Below are 23,113 nucleotides of genomic sequence, written 5' to 3'. Positions count from 1 at the left end.
CAGAAGAGCAAAATATAAACAGAATAAAATAAAAACAGAGAAAAAAATGAGAATTAGTTCTAGAGGTATACTATTTGGATCACAAGGGTCCTATAGAAAGAAAAAAATAATCAACCAAACAAATTAATTGCCCAAAGTGGAAGACCAGAGTTTTCAATATTGAAGGGCCTAATGACTACATAGCATAACAGATGAAAATTGATCCAAACCAAGGTTCTTTTAACAAAATAGCAAACCAGTGAACAAAGGAAAAATTCCTACAACATACAGGAGATACAAAATAAGAAATGGATTTAGTCTTTTCAAAGAGCAACACTAGAAGTGGATCAATACCTTCAAAATTTGAAACAAAATGAATACCCAAATTTCCTTTCTGAAGGAATCATTGCAAACATGCTTTATTCTATTAAGAATACAAATTTCACAAAAGGAAGTTGAGGGAATTTCCAGGATGACATTAATACAGCAGACTTAGAGAAAAACTAGACCCGAGAGAACGGTGTGATCTAAGGTATATGGACAGTTTCATTGCTCAGATGTCTGCTACCTGTGTATCTTCTCTTTACCAGAGAGGTCAAAGCTTGGATGAGCTCGGATTCTTTCTTATCTGCACATATTTGTCTTGACCATATATAGGTCTCCCCTTTATTCCAGCACCTGCCTCCTCAGATTACATTTATCTCAACCCCAAATGTGTTTTGACTTACTTCCTGAGGGCTGGAGATGGGCCTTTGTGCTCTATATTCCTGCTGGAGGTCCAGTATTTTGGTCTATACTTTAGCTCTGCATAGCAATCATATGAAGTTATCCCTCTACTTTCAAGATCTATTCTTGCCAGTGACTACCCCCAGAAGATTTTGAAGCTTAAGCTAGACATCTCAGAACCTCTGCTAGGATTATTTCCTCCTAAAAGTGGTAATATCAATTCTTTCACTTCATTGGTTTATTTGCTGTTTGATTTTTATATTAATCATCTTTCCCACATATATGTAAATAGTTGTTAATAAAATATGAAATATTTGAGGAAAAATACATGGCAAAAAATAAGGATGAGACTACAACCTTAAAGATAGAATGTTTAAGACAAAATGAAAGAATCATGAATTATTTTTTATAGGAAGCAAAAATTATCATCCCCGAAACTGTCAATCTATTTGCTTATCCTATTTTGTAATTTAAGCTTAACTTTTTAGATTATCTGTATTTCCATAACCTAAATGATATGTAAAAAAAGCAATCACTGTAGTCAAGGTTTTCTTCCCTTGTTTGAGAGAAAATTAACCTACTTGTCAGTTAAAATGTAATTATTTCTGAATTGTGACACTATAGACATTGCATCAGTGGTTAACAATACATTTTTCTGTAATGTTACTAAGACTATCATTTTGAAAATTAGGATATTTCAAAATATGAAATTTTATATTCTAAGAATGTCTCTGGTCATTCTATGTTTCTCTCTGTAATAAAAACTAAGTTCTCATCTAAATATATTCCTCTTGGAAGAGACAAAACTTGGAATCTCTCCATGTATTTTATACCTGGGCTAATGTGGCAATCTGTGGCTGGGCTTGAACTGTCATTTGCTGGTTTTCAGCTTCTGTTACAGCTGCATCTCCACTCTGCTGGTTTTCTGCTCCAGATTCCATGGTCATTTAGTTACCTACAATAACATGGAAGAGTGTTACAAGCACTACAGTGCTTTGTGCTTTTCTGACTTTAAAGGCAAATTTTAAGTTATAAATAGGTATTTGTGGTGGTTATGTTAGCAAATGCACTCAGAAATCTAATTTGAATATAATGTAGCTGAATTATTGTCAAAATTGCCCAAATTTGAACTGTAAAGTTTATTCCCTTCAAAAAAGAAAAAATACTTCTTAACCCTTGCTATTTTCCCCCCAATAGGATATTACTCCATCTATAAACAAGGGATTCATCCTCTTTCATGAACATCCCCTAGTAATAAGGAGGGGGCAGGGACATCCGGGGGCAGCAATAAAGTTTTGTTTTTAAAACTATACCAATACCAATTAAGACATTCAGCTAAGAGAAGTAAGCTGATGAGAGGGGCTCTGGGATACTGGTTTCATGGTACATCCTTTGAGGGTATTCCCACCTGTAAGAGGTAAGAAGCAAAAAATTATAAACTATTTCCACAAGTATTACTGGTGGTAGGACAAAGTCAGCTCAAGTTGCAAGAGTCCAACCTGTGGGGTATCAAGATGATAGAAAGGTGAGATAAGTGGCCACAGAGCCAAATTAGAGACCCCAAATTATAGTGTTGACTCCTCACTCTATGTGTAGTATGTGACACTACACATATGCACAATAACACACAAAACAATTAAAAAATTTTTTAATTGCAAAATTCTGTTAAGGCTAATCTTTTTACCCTGCTTTGCTAAGAGCCTATTATAATCTGTTGGGTAATACGGTATTGGATGGCAGCAAAAAGGAAGGGTATAGAAATTCCTAGCAGGAGCAGCTACATTAGGGAGGAGGTTAGGGAAATTTTAGTTAACTGGGGGGAGCAAGCTTGTCTAAAGAACTTAGAACGAAAGAGATTACTTCGTATTTGTGCAATTCTTTTATCATACAGTGCCATGTAAGTTACTTTTCACTACCATAGTGACTCCATGAATAACACAAAACCCCAATGCTGTTTCAGAATTTATTATTTATTTTATAACACTGAATTTGATAAGCAAAATTGTCACTGATCCTTATGTGATTATTACATGTCATTAAAACACATCTGATACTAGTATTTCTTGCCATCATCTATGGGGTTCTATAAAAATAAAATGTGTTACAAGTGATAGTTAAAAATGGAAATTAAAATTTCCCTGTAGGAATGAATATAATTTAGAAATATAATTCACAAAACACAGGTAGCAAAGGAAAAGACCATCAGACTTGAATAATTATTTAAAACATTGACATGAGAAAAGCAACCAAGATCAGTGCACTAGAAGAAAATATCCACAATATATAATCAACATCCTAACACCTAGAATACAGAGAAACTACTAGTCAATAAGAAATTATTATTAACTAGTTCACAAAGATATAATCAAGGGTATTCACTGTACAACTTTTTTAAATAGTAACAAAAAAACTGAACAGAAGTCTCTATCATTAAAGAAATTAGAATAAAAAAATGAAGTCTACCTATAATGTAATCACATAAAAAGCTTTCCCAGAGTGAAATGGTACAGCATAGGCTATACCGTAAAACAGAACTACACTTATGTTAAAAACAAGCAAAACAAATTGCCATGGAGGTACATAGATGAGAAAAGGAGTAGGAAGTAACTCACTAAACTTAAAGTGGTAGTTCTGAAAAGAGGAAGATTTGGTAGGATCATTCAGGTTGATGACTTTCACCTTGTATACTAAATATTATAGAATTTTAGTATTTTCTCCTCCATGAGCATGGATTCAGGATTACTTGTACAATTTTAAAAAATTAATACCAGAAGTCATGGATAACATTTTGAAACTGACCCAACATCTGTATTTCCATGGTGATTATGAGATACCTATTGACAAAAACTTTTCAAATACCAGATACTTCTTTTATGAAATTATTTGTTTAAATTTTGTCTAAATTGTTTACCCTACATTTTCAAAGAATATAAAATAACTATAAAAATTACCAAGTAACTGATTATTATCACATGATAATTCATTGAATTATATACTTACAACTGTGCTCTTTTAAACTGAAAAATTTTAGAAAGACATCAAATGTAACAGTGACATCAACAACAAAACAGTTTATCTATCTTATATCTTAACTGCTGTTCATACTTTCGGCCTGGAAGAAAACTGCATGTGAAGCAAAAAACCTGATCTTAGAGGCCAACAATGGTGAATATAGGTAAGTACAGAAATCCATACTTTCCTTTTTTCCCCTAAGCCACTATTTTAATGAAAATGAAGATTAATAAAAATTCATCAGAAATCTCCTTTGTATACTACATACACAACAATTTTTAAGACTATTCCAGAGCTTCCCTTGTGGTGCAAGGGGTTAAGCCTCAGTACTATGAAGCTAACCGCAGCCACTGCAGTGTTAGCTTGATCCCCGGCCAGGGAGATACCCACATGGCGCAGCAGACCTCTCCTGTCTTGCCTGCTGCTCCCCTCAGCAGTGTGTTTCAGTCAATCTGCCTGTTCTGTTCCCCACTCTGTCTCTGGTGAATCCTCTCACGACCACCAGGCCCCAACTCTGGCCTATACCCCAGCTCTTGCACACATAAATAAAATAAATCTTTAAAAAAAAAAACTTTATTCCAAGGCACATTTTTTTTTTAACTTTGCTGTCATTGATGAGTTTCACGCCACTGCACGATTAAAGGCTATCTTACGCTTATTGCTTATGCTACAATACCCTAGGGCTACTTTTTTGTCTGTCTTGTTATGACATTTAACGTATACAACATCTTCACAAGTTTTTGCAAAATACTTATGCCTATAATAAAAGAACAAAAGCATTAGCTAACATAAGAACTCTACAGCTACTAGGGAACATTCAAATTAGGAATATTATTTGCATCCTTCTTCCCTCTTCCCTCTCCAACTAGATAGTAGTCATTAAAAAAAAAAAGACAACAAAACCAAAATGCTATATTTCCAATGGATAGGGTATCCCATGGAAACAGCAGGTATTCTATTATCACTTTATTCAGGGTATGGGACAGTTTTAATTTATGTATCTTTTAGCTTGAGCACATTATCAACCACTTTGGCAATGGTACAAACAGGCTTTCATTAGAAAATTCAATCCTTTCTCAAAGTGTAGGTAAAAATTACTTGAGGGCAATTTGTTTCAGATGAGAAATTCACTAATTCATATAAAAAGACAGGATTCTTTTTGTTTGCATCTTGAAATAATGAGACAGCAGTCTACCAACTAGCATTTAAAGTGGGTATGTTAAGTTTTGGACTTTGAAAGCTTTTGTTCCTTATTGTTTATATTTTCAGGTAGGGAGAGATGAGATGCTACGGTGTATAATTTAAGTTTTCAAATAACCCAGGAGTAGTCCAGTCAGCAGTATAGGATCCAGGATCAATTATTAGAGCCAGTATGTGGGTTTCTAGAGTTGTTTGAAGAAAGGAGATTTCCTAAGTCATTACATAAATGAATGCTTTTGGGGACTGCAAAAACAAAAACGGACTGAATAATGATGTAAATTAAGAACATCAGGTACATGTAAGCTCCGAGAGGATGCTAAATAAATTCTGGAAACAGTGGAAACAGAATGGATCCTAGATGGACAGCCTACTACACCCAGGCTGTGTTGGGAGACCACTATCTTATGTGTGGTGTGTGACTGTGTATTTATTAGCGTATGGTTAAGACAAGACTAAGAACAGATCACCTCACTTCTTGAAACTGGGCAAATAAATACATATGTATTAATAATGCAATACAATTTGAGATAATTAGCAGTACGCTTAAAAAATGCTATACTACCAGGCTGGTCAATAAAGATTCTTTCATGAAACTGTCAAGCCAATCTAGTGTCTCTTTTTCACATTACATTGAGCATTATGACTGTTAACAGGAGGAGGGAAAGGGACAAGGAAAATATAAGGAATGGCAGTGGGGAAAATTTTTTTTTGTAACAAAATGTAGTTTACATAAACATTCTAGTAAATTATTAAAAGCGTGCTTCCGGACATTTGAAACAAGAGACTGTGTTCTGCAACAAAAATATTTTGTAGAGTGGTAGAAATCCACAAAGGCACTCAGCACGAATGCAGTATGTTTGGGGAAGGAGAGTAACTGATTTTTCTTTTTCTTTTTTGGCTAACCTTTCTGATAAGAAAAATGGTGGGGCCTCCCCGGTGGCGCAGTGGTTGAGCACTGGGGTGCAAAGCTGCCCGCAGCCTCTGCAGCGCCAGTTCTATCCCCGGCTGCTCCCCGGCCACTGGAGGAGGGTCCCACATGGCGCGCAGACCTCTCCTGCCGCCCGCTGCTCCCCTCAGCAGTGTACTTCGGTCCTTCTGCCTGCTCTGCTCCCCGCTCTGGCTCTGGTGAATTCTCTCACCCTCCCGCGCTTCTGACTGTACCCAGTGCTTGTATAAAATAAATAAATAAATAAATAAATCTTAAAAAAAAAAAAAAAAAATGGTGTATGAACAAAAGATTAATTTACTCCTTTAGAGAAATGAGTGAGTCAGTGGCTAGCGTCACATTTTTGTAAAGAAAAGACAAATGACAGCGTAGAATATTAACTCCAAAACATTCAGCAACTACTACAGAGTAATGAGAGTATGAGAAGGATATTGAGTTTAGGGAATTTTTATGTTGCAATGAATTTTACCACTATTCTAAATTGAATGGTGGTATATATAGCATATATATAGGATATATACAGCAATATATCCTGAGAGATTTCACAATAGCTCATTTTTTTTTAAAAGATTTATTTATTTATACAAGAACCGAGGTACAGGCTAGAGGCACAGGAGGGTGAGAGGATTCACCAGAGACAAAGTGGGGAACAGAACAGGCAGACTGAAGAAATACACTGCTGAGGGGAGCAGCGGGCATGACAGGAGAGGTCTGCTTCACCATGTGGGACCCTCACCGGTTGGCTGGGATCGAACCCGCGCTGCAGAGGCTGCGGACAGCCTCACAGCGCCGTGCTCAACCGCCTGCGCCACCAGGGGAGGCCCCACAATAGCTCACTTTTTAAAAACAAATGTTGCCTTTGTGGATTTACCTTCTAGTGAGATCAAGAGAAAGTGAGCAAACTAATGTTTAACAAATTAGATGATGTGTAGTATAAAAGAGAAAAGCTAGGAAGGATGTTAGAAGGATCTTCAACATTATCAAAGCTGACTAATGAAACCCCCACTACCTAAGTACAGCACCCATACAGGAGGACAGCAAAAAGGGGACAAATGTCTGGCATTCCATATCGATCTACCTCTGCCAAGTTAACATAAACTATCATCAAACTGCAAGTTAAAGATCATCAAACAACATAAGCCCATCTTAATCAGCTTAGCTAAAATAATCATTCAACAAAAGGAAAGAATGCTGCAGATCCTCACCTACCTAGTTCTTTTTCCTAGAATATTTTGACCTTCAAGAAATGTCAGTCCTGGGTCTCCCTGGTGGCTCAAGGATCAAATTGTCGGTGCTATCAAATTATGGCCAGCCACTGTGGCATGGGAGCTGACCCACAGGTGCAGCAGACCTCTCCTGTCTCACCTGCTGTTCCCCTCAGCATTGTATTTCAGTGGATCCGCCTGTTCTGCTCCCCACTGTCTCTGGTGAATCCTCTCACCCTCCCGCACCTCTGGCCTATACCCCAGTTCTTTATGAATAAATGAATCTTTAAAAAAAAGAAGAAGAAATGTCGAACCTTAACTATCCTAAACATTCTAGTTCAAGTTTAGAAAAATAAGCCCATTTCTCCCACACCCTTATTTACTTTTCATTCCTTAAATCTTTGACAAATTCAGTCCAGGATAATAGGTAAGTATTCAGAGAAATAAACTGAATTTTAACTGGAAAAATAACATTCATAACTAATGGAAAATACAAATACATGCTAATTTTTAAAAACACAAGTGACCTTATTTATAAATAAGAAAACTTATTCTGTGCTCTAGCCAAGTAGGCAGCAACTCCTGAACTCTTCACCAATCCAGAATTTTAGGGATTTAAGGAAAATATAATCAAGAGTATAAAATCTTCAGGGTAACCAAAGCAAATCTTCAGGGCACACTTGGGAAGATGCATGACTTCAAAAACTAAAGGACCATTTGCTGTCAAATATATTACTGAAAACATTTTGAAGTAAGTATACATAGAAACACCTATGGGCTATACATAAGGCTTTCTACATAGTTATTTTGCATCAGGTTACTTAGTTTCTAAGCTATTATGTTTTAAAGTCTTGCTAACACATTCTTGCACCTTTAATATATCTTACTAATTTTCTCAAGAGTTCTGATTAATTTACTTAAGAGATTGGTGCTGGGCCTCCCCTGGTGACACAGTGGTTCAGTGCTGGGCTGCGAAGCTGCCCGCAGCCTCTGCAGCGCAGGCTCGATTCCCGGCCGCCAGCGAGGGTCCCACATGGCGCGACAGACCTCTCCTGCCACGCCTGCTGCTCCCCTCAGCAGTGTTTCGTCAGTCTGCCTATTCTGTTCCCCGCTCTGGCTCTGGTGAATTCTCTCACCCTCCCGCGCTTCTGACTGTACCCAATGCATGTATAAATAAATAAATCTTTAAAAAAAAAAAAAGAGATTGGTGCTAAAGGTGTTTAACTTTCCAGGAGTCAACAACTATGTTGCACTGCTTCTTTTCTTCTATATTTGTTTTGTTTTGCTTGTTTACCTTGGAATACTTATCTTTTTTAAAATTTTTTTAAAGTTTTTTTTTAAGATTTATTTATTTATTTATATATATATATATTTTTTTTTAGAAGTGTTCTTTTTTTTTTTTATAGAGGCATGCTTTATTTATTTGTTTGCTGGTTTGTTTGTTTGGTTATACATGCACTGGGTACAGTCAGAGAGGCGCGGGAGGGTGAGAGAATTCACCAGAGCCAGAGCGGGGAGCAGAGCAGGCAGAAGGACCGAAGTACACTGCTGAGGGGAGCAGCGGGCGGCAGGAGAAGTCTGCACGCCATGTGGGACCCTCCTCCGGTGGCCGGGAAGCAGCCGGGATCGAACCGGCGCCACAGAGGCCGCGGGCAGCTTCGCAACCCAGCGCTCAACCGCTGCGCCACCGGGGAGGCCCAAGATTTATTTATTTATTTATACAAGCACTGGGTACAGTCAGAAGCGCGGGAGGGTGAGAGAATTCACCAGAGCCAGAGCGGGGAGCAGAGCAGGCAGAAGGACTGAAGTACACTGCAGAGGGGAGCAGCGGGCGGCAGGAGAGGTCTGCGCGCCATGTGGGACCCTCCTCCGGTGGCCGGGGAGCAGCCGGGGATCGAACCGGCGCCGCAGAGGCCGCGGGCAGCTTCGCAACCCAGCGCTCAACCGCTGTGCCACCGGGGAGCCCCTATCTTTTTTTTTTTTTAAAGATTAATTTATTTATACAAGCACTGGGTACAGTCAGAAGCGCGGGAGGGTGAGAGAATTCACCAGAGACAGAGCGGGGAACAGAACAGGCAGACTGACGAAATACACTGCTGAGGGGAGCAGCGGGCATGGCAGAAGAGGTCTGCGCACCATATGGGACCCTCACGGCGCTGCAGAGGCAGCAGGCAGCTTCGCAGCGCAGGGCTCAACCGCTGCGCCACCGGGGAGGCCCATTTGTCATTATCTTTATCATATGTTCAATCTAGCAAAACGGAGTAGGCAATCGATACTGAAATATAGCAAGCTTTAGGCTTCTGATGCTAATATGTCTTTGCGTATAAAATATAGCATACCTTCACTGAAACATAGCACATTCAACTTTTATGTGTACATGTATCTGTGTGTAGTGTAGTCATGTACACACATACTCAATACATTTGTCAACCTCAAACAAATTTTATTAGATTGATCACACCCTGGTCAATCATATGCTTTAAAGAAAAAGAGGCAATATGAAAAACTAAAAGCTTGCAAATGTGTTTATATACTTTTTTTTATAAATTCTTTCCATTAACAGTAAATAGCAGTATAATTCAACCATGGCTATGAAAAAAGAAGAGAGCATATAGTAAAGGAGAAACTTTCGGTGTTATTTAAAAAAAATTAGTCTCCTGATTTAGTGATAGGATTGAACTCAGAAACTGCTTGAAGTACAATATTTATATTTTATGATTTATTGTGGTTTTATGTTATGAAATTTCTGAAAGCTCTTTTTAAAAGTCATTTTTGAACATGTTAGCATGCCCTATGAGAAAGATGCTATCCTCAAAGGCAGTGAATGTTATTTGATTTACAGAAACATAAATTACATCATTTCTGACAGTTATGCTAGGATTTTTTGATAAAAAAGCTTTAGTGCTAACTCAGAAATTTTTTTTTAAAGTATTAACAGGATGTATCTGCCTTGTTTCCTACTCAGGGCTCTGAAATAAGCCTGTATGTATCTGGTCACTAAGAGACACTGTTGCTTAGCAAAGCAGCAACCATGACTATGCATTATTTTAGAAAACAATATTTTTTTAACCTATCTCTTTCAATTCTCTTTCCAAACTCCTATATAATACTGTGTTAACAGTATTTTATTTTACACTGTCATTCAAGGAAGTAGTCCTACATAAATGTCTACATGAAACTCTACTAAATGGGTTTATAGAGCTGACTTTTTAAAAAAAATAAAAGGATTATTCACCTCCAACAGTTCTTTTTAGAAAAGCAATTTTTATGTTGACTGAAGAGTGATGCTCTCTTCAAATTTTAAAATTCTGCTTCATAGACTAGCTCATCTAAGTCTCACAAAAACTATGCCCTAAAGTTAACACGTAATAGTCTACTACATGTAAGTCTACTATTCCATTTACTCAACAAAACCTGAGAAATCATGAAAACAAATGTCCAAGTGTGCTTTTCAAAAATAAGTTCATAAAGTAACATTTATTATTTTGACAGTTATGCTTTGAACTAAGTTTTGAAATGCTATTCTTGGTTAATTATTTACAAATTAAGATGGAAAAGTGAAAATTCAGTCTTCCTGAAGTGAGACAGCACATGTTATATCAAGAGTCATAAGACAGGAACTCTGGCTTTAGCTTTTGACTTCACAGATGGAGACTAAAGATGATAAGAAATTTGTAAGGAATTTATAAGACTGTTCTGAGCTACATCAGAGCCTCCAATACTATAAAAAAAAAAAAATTCTCCCTATAGTTGGCATTGGAACTGCACTGACTAGTAAGCAAAAAGCTGATCATTTTGTTTATTTTGAAGATTTATTTATTTATGTATACAAGAACTAGAGTGTTGGCTAGAGGTGTGAGGGTTAAGAAGATTCACCAGAGAGAATGGGGAGCATAACAGGCAGATCTGCTGAAATACAATGCTGAGGGGAGCAGCGGACGAAGCAGGAGAGGTCTGCTGCACTGTGTGGGTTAGCTCCTGCAACTCATCAACTGCTGCAATGCTGGCCATAGCTTGATAGCACTGTCTATAACCCCTGAGCCACCAGGGAGGCCCCAGCTAATCATTTTAACGATGGCTTGCTTATTAGAAAAGGCTTAAGCACTGAAGGCACCAAGGATGTATTGAACTATATTTAAAAACTGGCCATGACTTATATATATATATCTGATAAATGACATGTAGACAACAGCAGACTCATTTCACATTCAGGTACCTTTAATTCTAAAAGAATTAGTATCAAGTATAATCTTCCAGTGTACTTTTTTTTTTTTTTTTTTGGTCTACCAACCTAGTAGTGATTTCTGGTATCTGGTAGTATTTATATTCTGGTAAGTTGTTTTCACTACTGCTATTTTTCATGTCTCAGAGGTGGGAAGTACTATTTATATTAGTAAGCCATCAGAGTTCATGAAAACTTAAAGGAGAAAGTCTTTTTAAGCTATTTAAACAAATCCAATTTCCTTCGCTTTTAAAAAAATCTGTATTTCAGCAAGTTGTCATTGTCTAAAGGCATGTTATATCCACTATCTTTAATATGTGCAACTTTAAAGGAACTGTTTTTAATCCTGCCTTTCAAATTTAGATGCTTCCAAAAAGGGCAACGTTCATGAAACAAATTTTCTGTGCCTATCACATAATAAATATTCTGCTGAAAATTATGGGTACTGTAATGAAAACAGCCAAGAACCTTCTCATACAGCTAAGAAGAGATATTTATTACAAACGAAAAAACTGGGCAACTATGAAGCAGTCCTTATGATCAGTTTACCTATAAATTCCCTCCAAACAAGTATTTAATACCAATGACATGAAACCACACACTTCTATTTTGAAATGACAGAGATACAAAAGTAACTGAAAAAAGAAAATCATGAGCTGAGTATTTATGATAATCTTTCTACTGATGCAGACCTGATTAGTAAGAAAATGAAATCAATATAATTTTCAAGAACTTAGAATACGTCCTCCCAATGAGCTTCTACAAACGGTTTAGGAACAAAAATTCCAGTTATCATTAATAAAACTACAAACTTGAAAACTTTCTGCATAAAGAGTTAATGTTACAAAAGAATGATAAGGACTGTGCTTTACTATTATTTCTTGCCCAGGAAAAAGACTTTACCAGAAAGTAATTTAAATTCTTGAGGGCTTAGTTGGTCATCTGTAAAATAACAAAGGAATTACCAATTCCTTCATGCTGAAAATTTGTGAAGCATGAAGTTCCTAAATACAGTAGAGTGTAGGAGTAATATATTACACCTGCATAAACATCATAGTAAATTCTCAAAATATTTCAAATTAAAATGTTTTACTCAGTCATTATTTCTTGTTTTTAAATCTTGGCTTATTTTCATTAGTCACTCCAAAGGGATCTGGATACAGAATAAAGGGAAGAACAGAGAAGGTGGGGTGTAACTCTAAATAGACATTGGTGACATTGGTGGCAGCAGTTATTTTTCAATAATCAACGGTCCTGTTTTGCCTGGGCTTTCATAAATATTTGGAAAATGTTTATAATAATTAAATAAAAAGTTATGACGTCCAAGATATGACACCAAAAGTACAAGGTATGAAAGGAAAAAGATCAACTGAAATCATCAAAATTAAAAACTTTTGTGCATCAAAGGGCACCACCAAGAAAATAAAAACAGACAATGCACAGAATGGGAAAAATTTTTGCAAATCATCTATGTGGTAAGTGACTAGAGTATATAGAAGGATAAAAAACTATTACAACTCAAGAATGAAAAAACAAAAAACCCAACTGAAAACAGGTAAGGATCTGATAGCCATTTCTTGAAAAAAGATATGCACATCATATCAGTAAGTACATGAAAAGAGGTGAACATTGGTGGTCACCAGGGAAATGCAAATTAAAGCCAGAATGAGACATCATGTGTACCCATTAAGATGATCATAATGAAAAATAATGTTGGTGAGGATGTAGAGAAATTAAAATTCTCATATACTGTTACTGGCAGGAATGTAGATGGTACACTTTGGCAGTTTCTAAAATGGCTAAACACAGTTACCATATAACATGGCAATTCTACTCCTAAGCATATTTATATCAAAAAGAAATGAAAACATACCTAATAAATGAATATTCATAGCAACATTATATATAATAGCCTAAATGTCCATGAATTTATGAATAACATGCCTATCCATAAAATGGAATGTTTAGCAATAAAAGAGAATGGAGTACTGATGCCATCATATTAATGAACTTTAAAGACATTTTGCTAAGTAACAGCTCATCACAATGGATACAATGAGTTCATTTTTATTGCTTTTTCCAGACTAGGCAAAACTATACAGATAGAAAGTAGATTAATGGTTGCATAGGGTTGGGGCAGTATGGAGAGACAGAGGGGTAATGATTAAGGGATGATTCAAGATTTCTTTTGAGTAGTGATAGATTCAAAACCTTGCCAATATGGCAAAAACCACTGAATTTACACTTGCAATCAGCAGATTGCATGGTAACTATATTTTAATAAAGTCATAAAAAGAACCTACAATGTTCAGGTTTTTTTTTTTTTTTAAGATTTATTTTTTATTTATACAATACCTGAGGTACAGGCCAGAGGCACGGGACGGTGAGAGAATTTACCACAGACAAAGCGGGGAGCATAATAGGCAGACAGACGAGAGAAAACACTGCTGAGGGGAGCAGTGGGCGCAACAGGAGAGGTCTGCTGCGCCATGTGGGAATCTCCCTGGCGGGCCATCGAACCCAACCTGCACTGCAGAGGCTGCGGACAGCTTCACAGAGCTGCGCTCAACCGGCTGCGCCACCAGGGAGGCCCTATGATATTCAGTTTTTAAACGACAATATATTCTATCATGAAGAGAGATTACGAGTCAGGAAATCTACCTTTTAGTCTAGTTTATGATTTCATTCTTGTTTACATCGTTTCTCCTCTTAAATGAAATTTATAGCTTCTATGCCCAACACTTAAAAGTTAATTTAACACTTTCTTCACAAATAGTAAGTGTATCAAGTTCATCCACTTTCATGTCTCCATTTTCGTTGTCCATGCCACTGTCTAGAATTCACTCCCATTTAGCTCGATCTATCCAAATTCCTCAATATTCGATTTAAATTCTTATTCCCACAGTTTCCTCACTAAACCCGTTAGCTCCTTTAGTCTTTTAAGATAGAAGTGAATACTGATACTCTCCCACATGTAAGTAATTTTTTCTTACACCATATCATAAGTTCCTTGAGGGTAGAAGCCACACACTCAGGCTTTACTACTTATAGCAACTAGAACGTGTTTTATTTAACATCTATAAACATGCCTAACTGATAAATTTTCTTGTGATTATTTCACCAAAGGTAAAGAAGTCAATAGTTACTAAATGGTCACTGAATTAATAACAAGACTGATACATGGTAGTATGTTAAACCAAGGTATTACTATATTACTATTGGTCTATTATTATATTATTGTTATTTTATTATTGGTCAAAACAAAGTTGCAACTGTTACTTCTAAGAAATGACACTCTTTGGAATACAGAGTTCAGAACAAGGAATAATTTTCATTTTAGAGATGAAAAACAAGGTATTTCTGAGTCTTCTAGTGGTAATAATTTTCACAAATAGAGATAACAACCTTCAAAATAAGGCTATTCAGTCATGGCTAAGTTACAAACATTTTAGTTAACATTTACACCACCACGTAATTGTAACTAGAAACTTACATGCAGCTAACCAGCTCATTAGGAACACATTTAAAATTGAAGAAAGCAAATATCTTAGTTTCAGAGAAGACTCATTAATCTTCGGGGAACACATTTTTTATTACCATTTGTACAAGTTGACCTTAAGTCCCACCCTTCACCCCTACATCAAGATCATTGTTATGTAATTATTTTAACTTCTCATTTTTTTCCTTCTGCAACCAATTCTCTTCTTTTAGGAAAAAAAATCACCATCAATTTCTCAGATCTCTTCCTTTTGCACCTCATGAGATTATTCAGAGGCCCTAGATTAATCCAATAGCAGGAAGAAAACTGATGTTTTTTCTTTCCTTTTTTCATTTTTTGTTCAGACAAGCTGTCTCATTTATGGTAAAGTCCTTTATTACCTGACCTCAACAAAAAACCAACTCAGTCATTCAAAAGTTAAGATGTGTCACTATCCCCAAGAATTGATTAAAATATATAATTAACGATAATTTTTCACTGCTGGAGATGTGAGGTACTGTCTTGTACTGTTGGAATAAACATCAGAAAATAAATGGTTAAAAGTCTGGGTAAAATTTAACAAAACATAACTGTCCAGGGTCATATCCGGCAGAGTTAGGAAAAAAGAACACAAAACAAAAACAAAAAGGACATACAAGATTCAGAACAAGAAAACTAAATGGCTATGGTGATTCAATTTTTAAATATCTCAAAAACTTGCATTTACAAATATGATACTATAGAACAAGTTAAAACCACACTTTCTTCTTAAAACTTGAGAAAGTTGACCACTGCTGGCTTCTCATATGATAACTGCGTTAATGCATGTGTTAAATTGAGGGAAACAGCTTACTTTCACATTATCATTTTGTTGCTTTAGTTCAGTGATCTTTACCTCCACTCCAGAGGTAAGACACTGATTCTATAATATGAAGAGAAATCATTTAATTCGGGGGGGGGGGGGGGGAGATACGTTCCAGAAGGAAAATTCTTTGTTTTCACAAATTTCAATGATCTCCAGCCTTCAAGTCTATAAAGTGCTTTTTAAACATTAGTCATTGAACAAGTAAAAACAGTACATATTATTTTACATAAAATACTGCTAAATTCTCACAATAGTAAGACAATATTCTGACATGAAGAATTTTAGCATCCATAACTCTATTGTAAAGTACAATTAATGAGATATGCCACCAAAACTTCATTTAATGATTTGGGTTTTGAAAGATATGAGACTTATTTGTGTCCTTGCTGCTAGGTTATCACTTTCTAAGTTTAATCAACCTAAAACATGTATAGCATGTGTACCTGAAAGATAAATATACTAACAGCATGTGTATTTAAAATGTACTCTAGTCAAATGCTGCTTAGAAGAGCCAAAAAAGAAAACTAGAGATACTGGAACTTGTTTTGTGCTCTAGCTGAAATGGTCCAATCAGTAGAGTAATCCATAGCATAAAAAACAAGAAAATTCATCTAAGTAGTAAAGTGTATAATCGCAGCAGACAATCACATAGGTGAAACTCATTATTTATATGTACAATGTAACACTCAGATAAATTACAATAATACTAGAAAATCAAAAAGTAAGTTAATAAGTATGTAAAAAATAAACTTGGGGAGAAAGCCAGCACACTAATCAGCATTACTGGATAATAATATATCCCATGAGAACTGCTTAAAAAAATAGAACTCAACTACAATGAGATGTCCTTCTCATTTAGAAAGAAAATCATGAAGATCTTTTTGGCTGAAAAAGTAACAGAAGGAAGTAGTCATTCAGGGCTTTAAGAAATCTCAAAGAGATAGACTAAATCATTTTGTGAGTTAATTCTTACACAACTTCCTTGCCTCTTCACTCACATCTTGATTATTTCACTGAAACTTTTTAAAACTGGAGCTAAAGAGGTAATGCGGCAGTTCAAATAACAACTTCCTGCAGCAAACCGGTATTTCTCATTCAAATAAAATGTCTTTCATTTAAAGAAATAAAGGCAAAGTGGTAAATTCTCTTTGTTGAAAAGGTCACATAAGACCTAAAAAAAAAAAAAAATTTCAAGCTAACTGGTTAATACTGGTACATCCGTATGACCAAGTGCCTAATTAAAAGAATGAAGCAGGTACTTAGAGTACTGATAACAAATCAACTGCTAAGCCATGTAAAGTGAAAAAAGGAAAGATACAGGAAATGACAGTGCATATATTAATAGTGTACGACCATTTATATTAAAGAAGGGAGTAGGAAGAGTACATACGTATTAGCTTATGTATGGATAAAATGTCTCTGAAAACATAAAGAAGAAATTGGTGTGACTGGGGGGAGCCCACATGATTTTCTGTGTTATCACATTGTGCATGTTTTGACTTATAAACTACCTGAATGAATTATTCAAAAATAAAATTGGAAATATAAAACTATGTATAACCCCCTTCCTTTTACTACTTTACCATGTGTGTGCCCTCTTTCCTCTGACTGCTTTCTTCTAATATATTATTCCGCTTTATTAGTTATGATGCCCCCAAAGTTCCTTCAGAGGAGAGGTAAGACAGTTAATTTATCTTTGGATTCATCAAAACTTTTGGCCGAGTGTATTTGAACATAGTGATGATAATATATACTTTTAAAAATAATAGGAAACATTGTGATATGACTGCATTTAATATATATTAATGTACTTAAGCAGTTTATGTTTTAATTTATGTAACCCCCTATTCAATGAGGTACACACTATACATTTATGATCAATGAAATTGAAGCAGTTAGAAGAAACTTGTCCCAGGTCCCACAGATAGGAAGTTAGTAATAAAGCTTAAAAATGAATAGGTATCACTGAGTCCCAGAAGAGATACTTTATACCAACTCACAATCCTATAAAGTACGTGATATTATACTGATTTCAACAGATAAGGGAACTGAAGCTGAGAGAGCTTAAGAAACTTCTGGTAGGCCACAAAATTCCCCAAAGTAGGCACATGACAAATAGTGCCAACAGGATTCAAACTCAGGCCTGTGATTCCAAAACCTAAATTCTTTCCACTAACTGCATTCTCTGTCACAGTAAGTAGTGTTAAATATTTGATTTACCACAAATTATTGTTGTCTAAAGTGATACTGTAGTACACTGAGTAAGAAAAATCTTTGCTTTCCCATTCCCCTATCTACTACAGCCTTAAATTCAGATTTGTGTGCTAACTTTTCAACAAAGCAGCCACCACTTAAGGTAACACTATGCAGTACCCCCCAAATTACCTAATTACATAAAGGATGGACAGACCAATAAAATTTGAGGAAAAAAGGTAACACTGTACATAAAGATTTGTTTATAAGACTATATATCCCAGGCTGGCTATAAATAAGCCTGTGAAACTATATCTGATATTAATGAATAAATAAAATTATAAATTTCAGTGATACACTGTAAATATTACAGTAATTTTCTCCACTGTGGGGGGGAGGGGGAGGAAAAATTTTCAAGCTAGATTAAGTGGAGAATACATACTTGGTACTATTATAACCTCTAAAACAAAACCCAACTGGTCTTACAGGGAGACACAAAGTTACTTCTCTATGAAGAAATGAAAATTCCCATTAATGAGATCTGATAAAATGAGTTTGAGAGTGCAGAAAGGTGTCGTTTTATGGCTCACATTTCTAAGTTTCCTTCAGTTTTCAAGTGGGAAAAAAAATCATTCAAAAGGAGTAACACTAGTCTTAAATTCCAGAAGCTCCTTTAACATTTTTCAATCAAATTGTGTCAAAGATTCATTCTTTGTGAATTCGTTGTCTCCATTTAAAAAAAAAAAGGTCCAAGACTATGTAACTATAATTTTTACTGATCCCTGGGAAGTGGCATAAGTACAATGCAGTACCATGCTTCAAGAGAATATTCAAGTATTAACACAAAAGTTTGCAAAATCTGACATGCAACTGTTATATATCTGTGAATTAAATAAAATTTCAAAGATATTTTAGATAAGACTAAGAAGTAATCCATCAGATTTTCAGTTTTCCTCAAGAAGAATTTTTGTCATATTTTCACTGTAAAGGTAAAGATATTCTACCGATGCTGGCTTGCAGAAAATCATTTTTCAGGAAATAACAGTTATGTGCCATCAATAATGATATCATTTCCTCAGTGTTTAGAAATAAAATTTTCCTAATCTTTAATTTAAAAAAACCTCTTTACTGCAGCTTCTTAATTAAGCTTCTCAGCAAGAACAAACTGCTAATGTGGGTCTTGTTAAAGACTTCCAATACTTAAATAAAACAGGGTCTGCAAAGTAATTTGGATACAGAAAAATGAGAATACAATGCTTCCATTACCAATCAATTTTTATTCCTAACATGAATTCTATCATACCGTAACAGATACAGCACGTATTTAAAAAAAAAAAAAAAAAAAGATAAACCTGTTCATCCCCGCATCACCGAGAATAACCGTTTTTGGTTTTACTTTTACATGAGGAAATGAACGGTAAAAGATCTCAGTAACCGTCCACCCAAAGTATCTTTCATACTCAACCTTTAGAAGGCAGACCTGAGGCTAGAAATTAATTCTAACTTCTTAAGACGGTACCATAGGTCATATTCCGGGCCTTTTAAAAATGGTCTTTTAATCTTTAACGTGCCGATGACTCTCGTGCGGTCCCTTTTTCCTAACAGGCGAGGAGAAAAAAATCAGCCTGTGCCTTAAATTATTGTTAGTCCCAGGCTGGGGTTGCCTACTGCAAGTGAGACCAATAACGGATACTTTGAAACGTCTATTTTTAGAATTAGTATTAATCTCTTCTTGAAGTCTGGAAAGAAATATGTGGGGGAGAAGGGGGGGGGCGGAGGGGTAAGCGGAGAATCCAAGAACCCAAAACCCCAAAGCTGCTGGCATGAGTCGCCAGAAAGAGAAAAAGAAAAAGAAAAACAAAAAAAAAAATTAAAAAGTGATGCAAAACAAAAGTCCCTGGGCTAACGAATCCGCCCGCACCCCGTGTTTCAGAATGATAAATCTCCAATGATCATTACCTTACAGAAAAGGGTTAAACCGAAACTATTTTCGAACACCAGCTTCCCTTTTGCAAGATCCCCATAGTTTTCAAAAAAGTTCTTCCCAACGTCCTTCCGAGCACCCCCTTCCCCCCCAAACCCTGCATCTCCACGACTTCAGGGAAGGGGAGGAAGGCGAGGAAGAGACCTCCCCCCACAAAAAAAATGATCAGAAAAACCCTGCGTCCTCCTCCTCCCAGCGCAGCAGAAAAGACCCAGAACCGCTCTTCCCCAGCGGGGCGGGAATAAAATACAGCACGAGAGGAATCCTTGGGCTTCGAACTTTATTGCACAAAGCGCGCGGGGAGCGGGTCCGGCGCGGCGGCGGCGGCGCGTCCCCCGCGCGGCGGGCCGGGCAGCCGGCGAGCCGCGGGGCCGGCGCCGGCGCCTTCACCTCCGCTGCCCTCGCCGCGCCCGCTTCCTCGTCCACCCCCGCGGGCGGGCGGGCGCCGGGCCGGGCCGGGCCGGGCCGGGCCGGGGGCGCGGCGGGCGGCGCGGGGGGCCGCGCCGGGCCGGGCCGGGCCGGGGCCGGCGGGCGGGCGGCCTCCCCCGGGGCGGCTCCGGCTCCGGCTCCGGCTCCGGCTCCGCGCCCGGCCCGGCGGCGGCGGCGGGAACGCGGGCGCCAGCTCGCCGCGGCCGGCCGCCCTCACACACCCCCGGCCGCGGCTCGCACCCCGCCCGCCGCCCGCCGCCCCCCGCCATGAGCGCCGCCGCTGGCTGCAGGCAGAGTCGCTGCCGCCGGGCCGCCGCTGGCTCCAGTCCGCCGCCATTATTCTTTGTTCGCTGCGAGCGGCGGCGATGTTGTGGGGCTCGGGCGGAGGCTCCATCTTTGCCGCGGCCCCTCCTGCGAGGGGAAGGCCCCGAGCGCGGGTGTCCGGCGCCTCCCCGTCCCCCCGCCGTCCCCCCGGCTCTCTCGGGCTCCTGCCTCCTCCTCCTGCTCCTCTTACCGGTGGTACAAGCTCCTCCGTCACTGCTTTCGTTCGCGGCCCGGATCTCGCTGGAGTTTTATTCTCTCCCCCACGTAACACACCGCGTCAAACTACACCTCCGCCGCGTCACTCACCAACACTCCGCTTCTCCCAGCCGCCCGGGCCACAGGCAGCAGCAGCCGCCGCCGACTGAGGAGCCGCAGCCAGGGAGCCAGCCAGCGCCGCCCAGTGCCGAGTGCGCAGCGGCCGCGTCCGGAAACAGCCGAGCGCGGCCCCGAGCCGCGCGGGCGACCCCGCCCCCGCGCCGGCGGCGGAACTTGCCGAAGGGCTTCGGGCTCCTTCCGGCTCGGCGCCGGGGCTCCGCGGGGACGGGGCCGGCGGAGGTGGGCCGGGGCGCGGCGGGGTCGGGGGCCCGAGGGGTGTGAGCCCCGCCGTGGCGTTCGGAGGGCTCGCGAGCCGCGGCGGAAACCTGAAGAAGGAAGCGGGCGTTGTGTGCGGCCCGGCGGGGGAAGTCCCCGGGCGCGGACGGCTCGCTGGAAACCCCGCCCTGCCCCGCGGCGGTAAGCGGCGGGCTCCAGGACGGCGGCCGCGGGCCCGGGAACTTCGAAACGCGGCCGGGACGCGGGGACGCGCCGGGGTCTGCGAGGCGGGCGGGCGCGGGGCGCGGGGCGGCTGCGGCTCTGCAGGCGCCGGGCCCGGCCGCGGGGAAGCTGCAGCGCTGCGGCCTCGGGGCGCGCCGGGCCCGAGCATCCGCGGAGCAACCTGGCCGCCCGCGGGGCTGGGGTTTTTTTTTTTGGGGGGGGGAGGGCCCGGGGTGCAAAGACCTGGGGACTTGTGGCACCTCGCGGGGTCAAACCTCGCTGGGTCAAACCGCGGTGCAGGCAGCCCGGGCCCTGGGGTTACCTCCCTGCTGTGACCGCACTGACCGAGCTTGCTTTTCTGCACCCTCAAACGGGCTCCCCCCATCCTGCCAACCCTCCCCGCCTGCCCGCCTTTTCCCGTCCTGCGACGCTTTCTTTTCACAGCCGGTTTTGCACCCACCGCACCCATTTTTTCACCACCCACTCCCACTCTGAACTGTTATTTCCGCTGCCCCGAAGCTGCTGGAAACTGCACTCTCATAGGTCGCTCAAGGCCGTGCGACTGACTCTTGGTTCTTCCTAAACTCTGCAGTCCCCTTCCGGGGCCTTGAATGTCTGTTGTGACCCTCTTTCTGGCCCTCAAAGCCAACACATATTTAGAAAGTTGACAGAGAGCATTCTTAGTTGACCTTTTGCCCCGTGCTGACTTCGAATACAAAGAAAGAGGCTAACCTGGTGTTCTAAACCCCCTTCTGCTCTTTCAGGGACTTGGGGCTGAAGAGGATGCCCCCCAGTGCCCTCGTTTTTTTCAACCTTTCCTTCTTGGCCTCTAGTATTCAAACATGCCAAAGCCTCTCATTTATTTACAAAGATTGTTTGACTCTTCAAATCCCTTTACAGCCAGAATTGCAGTTGTCTCTTACCTCTCCTGTCCCCCTTCCTCAACCCTCTCCAGCCTAACTTCTCTTGCGACTGTTCAAGTGGAGCAGCTCTGAATTGTCAGACAAGCCTCCTTCCTCACCTTTCAAGATCTCAGCCCGGTATTTGACAACTATTGACCACACCCTGTTTCAGATATGCTCATCCCCCCACTCTGCTATCAAAGTTGTCATTTCATCTCAGCTTACTCTTTAACAACCACCTTCTAATTTACCTACTCTTAAATGGTGGAGTTCTGCTGAGCTGAGTCCTGCTCCTCTGCTTCAGTCCCATAGTATTGCCTTTCTTAGGCGGTCTCATCTTCCAGTAGCTTCAAAGACTCTCGTCAAAGACTCTCTGACCCATAATTCAAGCCTAGATCTATCTTCTTATTGAATTCCTGATTTATGTTTTCAGTGGCCTCTGCTATATTTTCATTAGATGACAGGTGCATGTGGAATGCAACCTGTATGTCATATTCCCTTCCAAACCCTGGCTAAATAAGCTCAACTAAATAAAGGACCTCTTAGCAATCAGAAACCTAGGCTACTTGTGACACATCAAAATCATCTAGACCTGTCTGCCTTCTCTCTCTAAAAGTTCGTAAGGCCACACTTGTTCATCCCACCATGGGGTGCTACCTCCTTTTGCATGCAGTTCCATAATAAACCACCATCCACCTCCCAAACTGCCCTTGGCTCATTCTGATCCATTTGCCATACTGCAGCAAGAGTAATCTTTTAAAAATACAAATCCGATCCAGCCATTACCCTGCTTGAATTCCTTCAGTGCCTTCCCTTTGCTGACCAAACACAGTCTGAGCTCCTTATCTTGAAGACCAGGCCTTCCATCCTCTTGGCTTGTCTTTCTCCCCTACCT

At 39.7% G+C, this 23,113-nt stretch overlaps 1 protein-coding gene across 5 annotated transcripts in view; it reads right to left on the bottom strand.

The window, feature by feature from the left end:
• Positions 1–20,950, bottom strand: part of CREB1 (cAMP responsive element binding protein 1) — a 64,752-nt gene extending 43,802 nt beyond the window's left edge. For 4 of the 5 annotated variants that reach the window (XR_008553639.1, XM_037523929.2, XM_037523930.2 and 1 more), the window contains exons 1-2: positions 20,754–20,790; positions 1,539–1,660 (exon numbers count right to left, since the gene is read on the bottom strand). Coding sequence is in view for 4 of the 5 variants with exons in the window: in XM_037523929.2 (XP_037379826.1) it covers positions 1,539–1,652 (114 nt within the window). In the remaining variant the exon portion in view is untranslated. Of the gene's footprint in view, positions 1–1,538; positions 1,661–20,753; positions 20,791–20,869 lie in introns of those variants that run through there. The other variant, XM_054700024.1, reaches the window with a different exon arrangement.
• Between the last annotated feature and the right edge of the window lie 2,163 nt (positions 20,951–23,113).

This window comes from Talpa occidentalis, unplaced genomic scaffold (assembly GCF_014898055.3).
Source record: "Talpa occidentalis isolate TD23 unplaced genomic scaffold, MPIMG_talOcc4v2.1 talOcc4.3, whole genome shotgun sequence".
Lineage (NCBI taxonomy): Eukaryota > Metazoa > Chordata > Mammalia > Eulipotyphla > Talpidae > Talpa > Talpa occidentalis.
The sequence above is the reverse complement of the archived record's forward strand: the minus strand, read 5'-3'. Positions and strand labels throughout refer to the sequence as shown.